The following is a 14490-nucleotide window of genomic DNA, read 5'->3' on the forward strand; positions in this document are numbered from 1 at the left end:
AAACTTTTCTGAAGACAAGGAGGAAGTTTTAAGAGTACTGCTAAGAAAAACAAGGTTGCTCTTTATTATTTCATTGTGATAGCTCCTTATTCTTCTCCCAAAGGTTAAGCTAAGCAATAGACTTAGACTAACTTTATTATCACTACTGTACTCTAATCGGCAAACATTAAAATGTAAAATTGTCATGATTATTTGCTTCACCAAATGGTAACCTGTTTTTTTTAAAAAAAGTATCATGTATAGCATGAATTGATGAGCTTTTTTTCTTGATTAAAAGGTATGCAACTTTGAGTAGAATAAAGGCATTGTTATCCAGTTTTATGAGTCCCTTAAGTGCTGGGAATCCACTGTAACATTTTTCACCTTAATTGATTGCATAAAGTAGTTAAAATATCAACCAAAACATGTACATCTCATGCATACTGATAATTCCATTTTAATGAATGGATGATAAAATTGTGTTAGGATCCAATCTGGGTCGGTCTCCAGGACCAGAGGTTTTATCTTCTGAGTTTTTAGACTCGTGCTGGAGCTCATCTTCAAAGAACTTCTCTCTAGTGCTAGAGAGAAGTTCCCTGAGGTTGGGCTTCAGCACAAGTCCAAAAGCTCTTAAGACAAAACCTCTGGTCCCAGTGAGTGACCAAGATTGGCTCCTGCAGCATTACCCTGGGACACATACATTCACCTTCATTCGTAAAATTGTGTTGACTACAGATGTAATATTGGGAAGCCAACATGAAAATGAACCTCAATCAAACAGAGGGAGAGAGGGTGTGTGTTAATCTCCATTTCTGTTATTGTCAGCTTCAGAGAATGTCAATTCAGCACTGTCATTACACCAATGAAGGAGATTGTGTCATTTGCACCATGTTTATGCCATTGGTTTAATGACACCAGTATGAAAATGCTGTGGATAAAAGAACAATATCAGCCATTGCATCCAGAAGACAGTGAAGTTCCATGCTATCTAACGTATTTCGGTGGATTGGAAACCATGGTTATTTAAGTCGGTTGGTGCAGAAATTTCCTTTATTACAGATGGTTTTGGGGCCTTTCTAAAAGACTGGTTTGAAGGTGGCTTGGTCTGTCCACATGTAAATGGATTTCTTCCAGTCTTTGTGGATAAAGGAGAGCTGTTTGTCAGAAGACATTGCCTTATAACAGAGCGGAATAATTTTTTGCCTAGGTAACTCTGCAGCATGATTACCTATGCAAGCAATATTGTACTGACAACTAGTGGCAAATTATAGACATTAACAAGTATCAAAGGCAGGAAGGGGAACTAAGCATAAATGTAAATAGAAGAAGCTGTTACCCTAAATTAGCTAAGCCATGGCAAGGCAAGCATATATATTTATTATGTATGAGATTCGCAAGTCTGCTTTAAAGACATGCAATAGTTAATTTGTTCACTCCATTAGTAGAGCAAATGATTTTAAATATAAAATGAATTAGGATATTTATTTACTGATATTATTTGTATATTAAGTACTCTTCTTCGTGAGTACTGAGCTTAAAATACTAACATAAATTGAAGTTAACCAAATGATTGCATTAATGAGTTTTCATTCTGTTTTTCTATTTACAGCTTCAATTTTGTGTATGTTTCTTCCAGATTAACTATCATTTAACTCATTATAGTGATCCAGGAAATGATGCATGGGAGTGGTCTGTGAGATAAAGACAATAAAGACAGAACTAAACTAATAATTAGTTTTAAGAAACTGTTCTAGTTCACAGGACAAACAGTGTGCTTCTCATGCTCATATCCTTATTTATTTTTAGATTCTTGAATATCAGATGAGTAATCATGTTTTTCCCTCTTAGATTCAAAAAATGACAAATTTCAGTCCATTCCAAAATTAAGCTCTTTGTCATTCCCTCACTGTGTGGAGACATTTATTTCATTTATTTATTATTTATTTGTCAAAAGCTTACAATATAACAGAAACAAGAATAAACATAAGTTTAAATACAATAAATAGGAACTAATAAGTGGGGACAATAGGACAGAGACGGTAGACATGATTGTGCGCTTTTGCACGCCCCTTACAGACCTTTTAGAAATGGGGTGAAGTCAATAGAGGTTAGTTTGAGGGTAAAGGAGTGGGGGTTTGAGCAGGTGACAACAGAATCAGGTAGTGAGTTCCAGACATTGACGACTCTGTTGTTAAAATCGTACTTCCTGGAATCGAGTTTGGAGTGGTTTACATTTAGTTTATATCTGTTGTGCGCTCTAGTGTTGTTGTTGTTAAAGCTGAAATATTCATTAACTGTAGACACGTAGGACTGAATTTTCACTAGGCTAATTTTTGGGTTTGTGCCTGAATTGATGGGATAGATAGGAGTCTGTGTGTATATATATGTGCTGGAAACTGATCAAGGAGAGATTCAACCTAGAAATAAGAAGAAATTTTTCTGACAGTGAGAACAATCAACCAATGGAACCATTTTCCTTCGGAAGTTGTGGGAGCTTCATCACTGGAAGCTTTCGAGAAGAGACTGGAGTGCCATCTGTCAGAAATGGTGTAGGGTCTCCTGCTTGGGCAAGGGAGGTTGGACTAGATGATCTAGGTGCAAGGTCCCTTCTAAATCTATTATTCGGTTAATCTCTTTTTGTGTGTGAGAGAGTATTTATTTATTTGAGAGGAGGATTATTTTGTTTTTCTCACAGTGATTCAAAGAAGCTTGAAATGATCATAGAATTGTCAACAATGCAAGCAGTGCTATAGATTTTGCCCTTTTTTTTGCTTTAAATTAAAATGTTCACCGTTAATGATGATGATAATCGTAATCATTATATTTATATTGCATCTTTATTTTGCACAATTCGGCACAATTGCCGAAAGACTTATGTGTACACAAACTCATGACTCAGATTATGATAAGGGTAATTTGCAGTATCACGGCTGTGCAGGGTTTCACAAAAGTACTTTGCAATGAAAAGGAGCTCAGATACAGCATTTATGGGCAACTTATTAAATTAACCACATTTTTCCCCCAGGATCGCAGCACAATCGCAGCACAAATATATACAGACCCCTCACATCCTGGACTTAAACTGCTTCAACATCTCCCCTCAGGACACTGCTATAGGGCATTGTATGTCAAAACAACCAGACACAAAGATAGTTTTTCACCCTCCATGCCATCACTCTGCTAAACACCTAATTGCCACAGCCGTGTCTTATGCCTAAGGATATCTAACCATATGGTAGAGCTGTATTACTATTATCCTTCTCATCTTTCATATTATCTACTCCTATTGGTACCTTTTGACTGTCACTTTGTTGGTTTTATCTTACAATTTATGATTGTATGTTATGATTTATCACTTTCTTGCTTGTATGGACACTGATAGCTGATCCACCAGAGACAAATTGCTGATGTGTCCAGTTACACTTGGCCAATAAAGAATTTTCTATTTTGTATCATTTTCAATTTTGTTCTGTTCTGTTTGTTCTGTTTTGTTCTACTGTACTCTACTCTTCTCTACTCTACTCTACTCTACTCTACTCTACTCTACTCTACTCCTACTCTACTCTACTCTACTTTACAGACTATTCTATTCTATTCTATTCTATTCTATTCTATTCTATTCTATTCTATTCTATTCTATTCTATTCTATTCTGTTAACATAATCCCTCACAGAGTTTCCCTAGAGAATCTTGAATGAACAATTGAAGAAACTTTCTGCCATTGCTCATTATTTTTAGGGAGAGATATTACATTGTGTCCTCACGATCAAAGTGGAAGATTAAATCCCATATTTGCCTTATTCCAAAGGAATCAATTTTCTCAGATCAGCTGGCTCCTATTTCTCTCCCAAGTCCTGGAAATAATCCCTATCTAATGCATTACACTGTGATATTGATGGGTAGGATGTTGCCTTCCTAAGGAACGGTTGAGTCAAGCTTTATCTGGTAGGTTCTTAATTGACCTTGGTTTCATGTTCAAAACTGTGTTCAACCTTCAGTTTTTGATGCATCATAAACTTTATTTTTGCTTTCCTCCCCCACCCCCCAGGCCTTGAGCTACCTTTCATGATGATGCCCCATCCGCTTATTCCGGTCAGCCTGCCCCCAGCATCCGTCACAATGGCCATGAATCAGATGAACCACCTTACCACAATTGCAAATATGGCTGCCGCAGCACAAGTACAGGGCCCTCCCTCTCGAATGGAGACATCTGTGATTAAGGTAAGTATGGTCTTGGTCCTGCTCCCAATGTACCGGTATCTTTCTTGGCCTTTCTGATATGTGTCTTTTGTTCATTAATTTTGTTTGTAAACCATCCAGTTTGGGTTGCCACAATGTAAAAAAAGATGTTGAGACTCTAGAAAGAGTGCAGAGAAGAGCAACAAAGATGATTAGGGGGTTGGTGGCTAAAACATATAAAAAATGATTGCTGGAACTGCGTATGTCTAGATTAATGAAAAGAAGGACTAAGGGTGACAGGATAGCAGTGTTCCATTATCTCAGGGGATGCCACAAAGAAGAGGGAGTCAAGCTATTCCCCAAAGCACCTGAAGGCAGGACAAGAAGCAATGGGTAGAAACTAATCATGGAGAGAAGCAACTTAGACCTAAGGAGAAATTTCCTGACAGTTAGAATAGTTAATCAGTGGAACAACTTGCCTCCAGAAGTTGTAAATGCTCCAACACTGGAAGTTTTTGAAAAGGTGTTGGATCCAGAAAAGAACTGAGACAGGATTTCATTAACATTAGTCTTCCTTCCTTCCTTCCTTCCTTCCTTCCTTCCTTCCTTCCTTCCTTCCTTCCTTCCTTCCTTCCTTCCTCTTTGCTTGGTAGCATTAGATGATTAGCATCATGTTCTGTCATGGAAATGCTATGAAGTACACATGCAGAAAATGATAGATACATGTATAGTAGATGTGGTATTCAGCAAGTTCTGACCAGTTCTGGAGAACTGGTAGCAGAAATTTTGAGTAGTTCAGAGAACTGGCAAATACCACCTCTGACTGGAAATTTTACAGTGTCCTTCCCTCAGCCACGCCCACCAAGCCACGCCCACAGAACCGGTAGTAAAAAAAAAATGAATCCCACCACTGATGTATAGTAGTAAACTGTCATCAGCATTTTATGTTCTGCCTGATGCCCAGGGTAAATTTCATTCTTTAGGTACCTATGAAAATAGGAATTTATAGGAAATACATTTTTCCTATGCCACTGTAACAAAATATATTTATTTTTACTTCCAGTCAAATGTTGTAGAATTTAAAGGATAGGTATATAGAGAATCATTTCCAAAGATACTAACAACATGTTAATTTTGGATTATTAATTAATTAATTAATTCACTTGATTGATTGATTCACTCATTAATTAATTAATTCAATTGATTGATTCATTCATTCACTCACTCACTCACTCTCACTCAGATAGAGTAAATAATAATTAGCTTTATTTTTCATGACATACTGTCTATGAAGACCCCAAAGACTATCTTTAATTTAAAAATCTGAGATCTTCTAAAAATTGGACTTTCAGAATCTGCCTGGAAAGAGAATTCTAGAATACAAGCAGCACAAACACAGGTTTCAAGACTGATTTCTATTGCTTGAGGAATATTGAACTAAAAGCCCTGGTGGCACCATCATTACAATGCAGTATTGCAGGCTAACTCTGCCCACTGCCAAGAGTTTGATCCTGACCAGCTCCAGATTGACTCAACCTTCCATCCTTCTGAGGCTGGAAAAATGAGGACCCGGGGGGGGGGAAATATACTGACTCTGTGAACCACTTAGAGAGTGATGTGAAGCATTATAAAGCAGTATATAAGTCTAAGTGCTATTGCTATTGCTATTGTTTACTACTTTTGACCAATGAACAGAATCATTTGGGAAATCAGTATTAGAACATTGAACTTTGGCTTTATACTACTTTACCCCATTCATATTCTGAGAGCAGTAGGAAGTACACAGAACATTTCAAACCATCTCTATTTTCTATCATGGTAGATTATAAGAGTTTCAATATGAAATGTGCCTCAGTGGGAAACTTGATCAGAAGGCCTTTCTCTGCTCAGATTTCTGGCTGGCCATTCTCTGCCATTCACCAAATGGAATTGTGGCAGTGTATTATCTGAACATTTGCAAATGACAACTTGCTATTTAGCAGTGCTTCATTTTCTGCAGATAAGAAGCCAGAATTCTCCTGGAAGCAAATCTTGAATTTCTATTTTTAACCTTTTCAAAAGAATGAAGCAAATGAAATAATGAAATCTAATCATGAAGAGTGCGATAAGAAAGACAAGGTTCTTTTTTTATTTTTGACTTCACAATTCTACACTCTACAATTAATCAATACCCTTTGGAGAATTAGATAAATATTAGATAGCTGTTTTGCAATCTGGATTTGAGGAATGAGATATCAGGAATAAGAGATCCAAGAGCTAATTTACATATATTGGTTATTGTCTATTATTGTAAAGAAGAATACAGAAAATACAAAAAAGAAGAAACAGTTAAAGATGCTTAACAATAAACAAATGTTGCCCATTAAAAAGAACTACTTCTTGTAAAAACAAACACTCCAAACTGAATATTTCTTGAAAAAACATCAAGAGTCAAACCATAACTCAGCCTTGAAAATAAAGTGGAGGTATCTTCTTCTTAACAAATGTGAAAAATGGAAACGAAACCTTAAGAAATGGAATACTGTTAGGTGTTCCTTGATAGCTGATTTCCAGTCTTCCAGCCATTGACCAAAATATTTCATATTTGGATCAAAGATGTAGATGTTTCTATATATTCAAGTTCCAGGGTGCTATGGGTTGGAAATCTGCTTTCAGAGAACCAGCAATGAAATTGAACATGATTATCTGAAAAAGATGTATCATCTGAACCGTACTGAGCCTTTGCCTAGTAAGCAAGTACATTGCTCTTTTCTTGAGCTTTAATTCCCTGACATTTTTGTTCTGGATTTGGCCAGTCTTCTTCTACCATACCAGGTGACAAAGGTGCAGGCCACTCACTTTGGCTGAAGTTGCTGCTATTTCTACTGGGTTAGTTAAATCAAGGATTACTAATTACTAAGGGTTACTAATCAAGGAGAGAACCAACCTAGAACTAAAGAGAAATTTCCTGACGGTGTGAACAATTTTCCAGTGAAATATGTTGCCGTCATAAGTTGTGGGTGCTCCATCACTGGAGGCTTTCAAGAAGAGATTGGATAGTCACTTGTCTCAAATGGTATAGACTCTCCTCCTTGAGTAGAGGGTTGGACTAGAAGATGTCCAAAGTTCCTTTCAACTCTGGGATTATTTTAAAGGCTGATACAAGTTGTCAATTTATGGCAAACCTAAGAACCAGATCCAAGAATAATGATGAGAAGTCTCTCTTGTTTGTTATATTTAAATCTTCCCTTTCCTAAAGAGAGTTGATAAACCAAGTCATTTTTTCAGCTGATTTACAGCAGCTTTTCAAAGTAATGTGTCTCGCTGTAAAGGGACAGTAAACTAAATTTAAGCAAAATAGTTATTTTTTCTCTTACTTTTCAGAAGAGTTTCTGCAAATTTGTTACAAAAAATACAGTCAGGTCTTCTATAACAGTTTAAAGAATTACAGTCAACTTTTTAGACTAATATTTATTTGATACCAACATCTCTCTCCCTCTTAATGATGTACATCGATAAAATTTTGCAAAATATATTTTTGTTTGGATATTGTTTTTGTATTATTTTGCTGAAGGAGGCATATTTTTTTTAAAAAAAAAACCTTGGAAAATTGCCATATTCAAAGATCACATGATCAACTATTATTGTAGTTCACAAATCAGGTGTGATTTATTTAACGATGAGGGCAATTGTGCCCTCAGTCAAATCCCCCCAAATAAAGCATGTTGAGGTAACCCTGTAGTTTAATCCTAGTACTTTTTTTTCTTCTACTGCTCTTCTTGTGTAACCAACATTTGGCCCAAGCTTCTCTGATGCTATCAACTCTTGGTTATCGAAATAATTGACATATCTGCATGGAGAAACTGACTGTCAGTTTAACTTCTGTGATAGGAAACAAAGCAGTAAAGTCCTTCATGTTCACCTCAAGAATCTCAAGAAAAAAAAATGGATCTCTACCACTGTCTTTTTATCTGCCATTCAATATTCAGAAAAAAAAAAAAAAAAGCCCAAGGGGATACTTTTATAAAAAAATAAAATAAAATCAAAATCTTCACTGAAAACATTTTAAAAATCCCCATGGATTTTTTTTTTTCTTTAAAAAAAATAAGCATTGTGCTTTCAAAACTATGAATAACTTCTTCTGACAATTTTGGGGAATTCTATATTTGTGTTGGGTGGGACGCGGTGGCTCAGTGGCTAAGACGCTGAGCTTGTGGATCAGAAAGGTCGGCAGTTCGGCGGTTCAAATCCCTAGCGCCACATAATGTAGTGAGCTACCGTTACTTATCCCAGCTTCTGCCAACCTAGCAGTTTGAAAGCATGTAAAAATGCAAGTAGAAAAATAGGGACCACTTTGGTGGGTAGGTAACAGTGTTCCGTGCGCCTTCAGCATTTAGTCATGCTGGCCACATGACCATGCAGACATCTTCGGACAGCACTGGCTCTTCGGCTTTGTAACAGACATGAGCACCGCCCCCTAAAGCCGGAAGCAACTAGCACATATGTGCAAGGGGAACCTTTACCTTTACCTTTATTTGTGTTGAAGCTCATGTACTTCCTCTTGACTTCTTTCACATATACTTTGCTTTTAGTTTGGCGGAAAGTAATATTTAGCAATATTTGGGGAATTTTGCAGACTCAGAACGTTCACTTTGCCAAAAGTTTTTAGTGGTTGAAATCCTTATTTAGGGATGGAATACAACCTGATACCTTGCAAGGGTGAGTTCTCACAGAGCTAGGAAATCTCTTTCTGGTTGGTACAACTTTGGAAAGTTAGATAAACTACAGGTTAGTTCTCAACTTACAAGACCTTGTTTAGTGACCATTCAAAGTTACCACGGCATTGAAAAATGTGACTCATGACTGTTTTTCACAGTTACGACCTTTGCAGCATTCCCATGATTATACAATCAAAATCCAGATGCTTGATAATGGCTCATTTTTATGACTGTTGTGGTGTCCCAAGGACACGTGATCACTTTTTGTGACCTTCTGATGAGCCAAGTCAATGGCGAAGCCAGATTCACTTAACAACTGGGTTACCAACTTATCAACTGCAGTGATTCACTTAACAACTGGGGCAAGAAAGGTCACAAAATGGGACAACCCCCCCCGTAACAAACGTGTCATTTAACAGCATACATTTTTATTTTCAAGTTTGGCTGGAAGTCAAGGATTACCTGTAAATACTCTTCTCTATAGATATATGGATAGAATACTATCCATATGGAAATTGAGAGGTAGAATTTTTCCAGCTTCAGAATTATGTTGACTTGGATTTATTTTGTCAAGTTATTATTCATCTATGTAAATTTCTTCCTGCGTTATGAAAGCATGCAGCCTTATCGGACTTAGAATTTATTCCTAATGAAAAAATGAACACAACATAAGTGTAGAGCTTTGCTTTACTCTTTTCCTACCCAACCCTGGCTAACCTCAGAAAACTGAAAACCATCCCAAAAGAAGTCGCTGGCAAACCACTCTCATAACTTTGCCAAGAAAACTGTATGGATGCTGTCAGCAGGAATTGAGTTCAGCTGAAGGGCACCATAACTTTTTATCTTATTAAATGATGCGAGGAGCGACTTTCTGTAAGTTCAGCTCAATGGCAAAGTACTCTTTCTCCTTAAGAAAGTAACGACCTGTATTATTTAATCTATATCTATGATATAGATCATGTGACTATAACCTATACTCAACTTTAGAGTTATCATAGGACACATGATACATCACCAAGTCTCAAAAAGTAGAGATGTTTAATAGTAAATACTCCATATCAGGATAAGAATTAACACTTTGTATTGTGAAGCAACTGTAGTGTACAGTGTACACTACATGTCTGAATTTTCTGTATGTTAAAAAAAATCCCTCTTTTCCATGTATATTTAACACAACTTTTTAGATAGCATATAATGGAGCTTTTTTAACTGTAGGATGCCACCTCAATCGAGAATCCAGTGCAACATTGGGTGATTCAAAAAAGGAGATGCTTTTGATGGAATTCATCAAAAGGCATTTAATTAGCATGGACTACAGTAATCTCATCCACAGTTGCAAAAAAAAAAAGCAATTCTGACAATTTACAGCAGTGGTTCTAACACTGTTTTTTAGGTACTCATGAATCCAGGTCCTGTAAAAAGTAAAGGTTTCCGTTGCACGTACGTGCTAGTTGTTTCCGGCTCTAGGGGGCAGTGCTCATCTCCATTACAAAGCCGAAGAGCCAGCGCTTATGTCTCCGTGGTCTTGTGGCTGGCATGACTAAGCACTTAAGGTGCACGGAACGCTGTTACCTTCCCACCAAAGTGGTCCCTATTTTTCTACTTGTATTTTTACATGCTTTCGAACTGCTAGGTTGGCAGAAGCTTGGACAAGTAACGGGAGCTCCCTCCATTATGCGACGCTAGAGATTTGAACCACCAAACTGCTGACCTTTCTGATTGACAAGCTCAGCATCTTAACTACAGAGCCACCCTGTCTCTTACGCACCCCAGGTCCTGTAATGAGAAGACAAACAAAAAGATGCGCTGAAAGAGATCTCTTTTAACGTAATGTTTGGGCACAAAGAATGTGATACATTCCCAAAAGCCCATTTTAAGATCCCCCATGGGCTGTGTGACCATTGCTCCTATGGCTCACAAGCCCTCCTTCCTAGTTCCCAGGACCTGCCTTGTCTTTCATCAGCTGACTATGAACACGTAACAGGAAAGTTTATGTTGAAGAGATACTTGGCTATAGGGTTCACTCATGATTTCTTTTTACACTTGTGATTTATCCTGCCACAAGGCCTGCAGAAATATTGAATGGGAACAGGGTAAAAACAAAGGGAGGAAATCCAGGTCACTTACTTGCCTTCAATGGAAATCTTAAGTTACAGTCAATTGCCCTCAAGTTGGACAGTTTTTTTTCCATTCTGTTTTGGCCCAATGGAATCAAGAATATTGGATAGCAAGGATAAATTTGTGGGGAATTGGTTTTGCCCAAACTGCTTCTCACCAATTAGATTTGATTTGTGGGAGGAAGGAAGGGAGGAAGGAAAGAAAAAAAAAGAAAGAGAAAGAGGGAAGGAAGGAGGAAAGAAAGAAAAATAAAGAGAGAGAAAGAGAATGAGAGAAAGAAAGAAAAAAGAAAAGAGAGAAAGAGAAAGAGGGAAGGAAGGAGGAAAGAAAGAAAAGGAGAGAAAGAAAGGGAGAGCAGAAAGAAAGAAAAAGAAAGAAAGAGAAAGAAAGAAAGAAAGAAAGAAAGAAAGAAAGAAAGAAAGAAAGAAAGAAAGAAAGAAAGAAAGAAAGAAAGAAAGAAAGAAAGAAAGAAAGAAAGAAAGAAAGAAAGAAAGAAAGAAAAACATTTGATGTAATCTGAATTCCTGGACACATATAATAAAAATAGAAATAAGTATATTAAATCAGAAGCTCTGTCTCTTAAAAGTTTTTATTAGACTATTTATATCTGATGAGGTGTGAGAAAGATATCTCATTAAATTGTCCCTATTAACTAATTTTTTAGTTCCTGCCCTGCCCTACTTTCAGTTTGGAGAAACAGAAATTGCATGAAACTGAAAATGGGGGGGGGGGGAGGAAAAACTTGGTTAAACTTAGTAATCCCAACATTCGGTAATATGGAGTCTAGAATATTTAGAAAAATTGAATTCATTTTACGTGAACCTGTTCTTCTTTTTTTTTTTTTTGTCTTAATGATGTGCAGGAACGAGTTCCAGACAGTCCTTCCCCTGCTCCATCTCTCGAAGACGGTCGAAGGCCTGGTAGCCATCCATCCTCACATCGTAGCAGCAGCGTATCCAGCTCCCCTGCCCGAACTGAAAGCTCTTCAGATAGAATCCGTAGGTTGCTGGGTATTTCCTTTTGCCACCCCTGTTTCAAATCCCTGCAATAATAAATGTGCCCTTTGCTATCACTAACATCTCCATCATGATCATCATCATCATCTTCATTTAATGACCCCATAATCCTTTGTGAGGTGGAGTCTGGACAACTGAATGTAGCTAACAGAGTGTTTTAGTGGCCAGATGCCTTTCCTGTCACCAATACGGAGTTTTGTTCAGCGGATATATTCTCAGTGTGCCCAGAGAGAGAAATATCTGCCTCTGCCTAGGATCGAACTCAGAGCCTCCTGACTGTGAGGCGAGAGCCCCATCTCTAGGCCACCCCATCACTCCTATCACTAACATCTCCATCCTCCCCATAAAACAGTGTGGGACTGATTCAAAGTAGAGTTCCCTTTTGTTGGACTCCAAATACAGAAAGCAGGCAGAGAACACGAATCAGCATCCACTCCGTTTTTCTCCCCACCCCTCCAAGGAGAGAATGGAGAGACAGTGTAGTGGCCTGTCTCCTGACCCCCTAAAGGTCACCCCGTTCCACACACAAAGGATGACAGTTCCACCCATGTTGGAGTAAGCATTTGTCCAGTGATTTGCAACCCAAAAACAAAACCTGAGGGAACTCTGAGGTCGGAAACTATATCAGAAGAAGTTAATTGCAAAAATAAAAAATAAAAAAAAATTGTGAACACAATTAGTGAAATCCTGCCCTGAAATCCAAACTTCCTCATTGCAATTTCCTTCCTGCATTTAAAGCCCCAGGTGAACTGGGAAGATTACCTGATAATGGGGTGGGAATTATGGCATTAGGCATCTTTCCCAATAACTATGTTAACAGCTGTATATTGCCTTGATCTCTATGTGGAAGAAGAAGACATGTAAGCAGGGGTGGGATGCTGGGGGTTAACGGGTTCAGGAGAGCTCCTAGCTAAGATTCTATGCAGTTTGGAGAACCCTTAAATCCCACTTCTGGCTGGCCTGACCCACCCCACCCCGCCTCTCCCAGGAGTCCCCCGACAGCCCATTTTGGATGCAGGTAAGTGCAGGGCATGCACAGAGGCTCACGTAGGGTAAAAAATGGGCCACCCGGAAGTTCGGGAGGGCCAGAAATGGGACCGTTTCCATCTTCCAGAGAGCCTCCGGAGTCCCGGGAGGCTGTTTTCGCCCTCCCAGAGGCTCGAGAAAAGCCTTCGGAGCCCGGGGAGGACAAAAATGCCCCTCCGCCGTGGTGCAGGAGGCTGACTAGGCCATGCCCACCATAGCCACGCCCACCCAGCAACCAGGCAGAGAATCCCTTGCTAAATTTTTTTGAAGCCCACCCCTGCCTGTAAGTTCTCAACCAGACCTACAGAAAAGGCATCTTCAAGGAGAAGCTTCTAAAGTTCTTGGGGTGGCCAGCAGGCTGCCAGACAGAAAAACTGAGGAGTAACGTCTACTTTGAACCAAGGAAGTCAGTTTGACCCAGAACAGCAACAGTTCGAAACAAAACACCCATTTTGCTTGTTGTTTCAATTAAATCAGAACAGAGTTGACTCATCTCCTTGAAACAGAGACCATCCTGAGACCAATCGGGGTCAAAAGTCGGTTGTAAAGCAAAACAAAACAATGATGGAGAAAAAGGATTTCTGCCTTTCCCAGCAAAAAAAACCCCAATTTCTCTGTACTTGCAGTCTCCAATGTCATTTTCAGGCTCCAGAGGTAGTGATGATAACAGAGAATATACAGTATATTTATAAAAAGAGCTTTATTTAAAAAAAGAATAGAAACATTGCCAGGCTGAGACCACAGACTTGTTTTAGCTGTGATTTATGTTTGATCCAACTTCTCAATTCCTTTTCATTTTTATAGGCCTAGAAAAAGAGAGGGGAGATAACATTTCCTTTTAATATAAATTATTATTAATTTAATTTACGTTTGGAGTACTTCTCAGACAAATCTGAGTTTCTTTGTTGCTTTAAAAAAACAAACACCTAGCATTGTTGCTGATGTATTTGGCTAGCAGATATAAACAAAGATCCTTTTTAATCTTTATATGTGCTGCATGACTTCAGAAATCGTTGCTTAACATAGGGGAAATCTTTTATTTTTCTTCTGTAAAAGGATATTAGCACTGGGTGACTTTGTGGCTGCCCATTTATATAAGCTTTTGCCTCGTCCCATTTTTTTTTAAAATAGCATAACATTCTCAAGTTTGTTCTTTGCTCTATTTTTCAGTTCTTTGAAAAGTAAAATGAATACCCTCTGACATGCACTTTAATAGGTTCCATGAGCTTGAGCATTAGTGTTATTATTTAAAGAAAGCAACGCGTTGTATAGACTTTTGAATTTGAGGAAGTGGTGCTTATGGTAAGTAGAGCATTAAAAGGAAAGTTCAGGTTATGCATAAATGCATCACTTGCTTTCGTATCACTCAGTTACTGTTTAAGACAATTGGTTTGATCCTCAGTGACATGCTTACCTACGCGAGGCACTAAACAATAGGCATTGTCATCAAATGATAATAGTTATGTAAAGAAGGG

At 38.1% G+C, this 14490-nt stretch overlaps 1 protein-coding gene across 3 annotated transcripts in view; it reads left to right on the forward strand.

Moving 5' to 3' along the window:
• Positions 1-14490, forward strand: part of DACH1 (dachshund family transcription factor 1) — a 353275-nt gene that overhangs the window by 231784 nt on the left and 107001 nt on the right. For all 3 annotated transcript variants that reach the window (XM_087967432.1, XM_087967433.1, XM_087967434.1), the window contains 2 exons: positions 4028-4200; positions 11836-11971. In XM_087967432.1, the coding sequence (XP_087823558.1) occupies positions 4028-4200; positions 11836-11971 (309 nt within the window). The remainder of the gene's footprint in view (positions 1-4027; positions 4201-11835; positions 11972-14490) is intronic.

The sequence above is a fragment of the Notechis scutatus genome, chromosome 5 (assembly GCF_049901735.1).
Source record: "Notechis scutatus isolate UNSWTSFEM ecotype Mainland chromosome 5, rNotScu1.2, whole genome shotgun sequence".
In the NCBI taxonomy this organism is placed as follows: Eukaryota; Metazoa; Chordata; class Lepidosauria; order Squamata; family Elapidae; genus Notechis; species Notechis scutatus.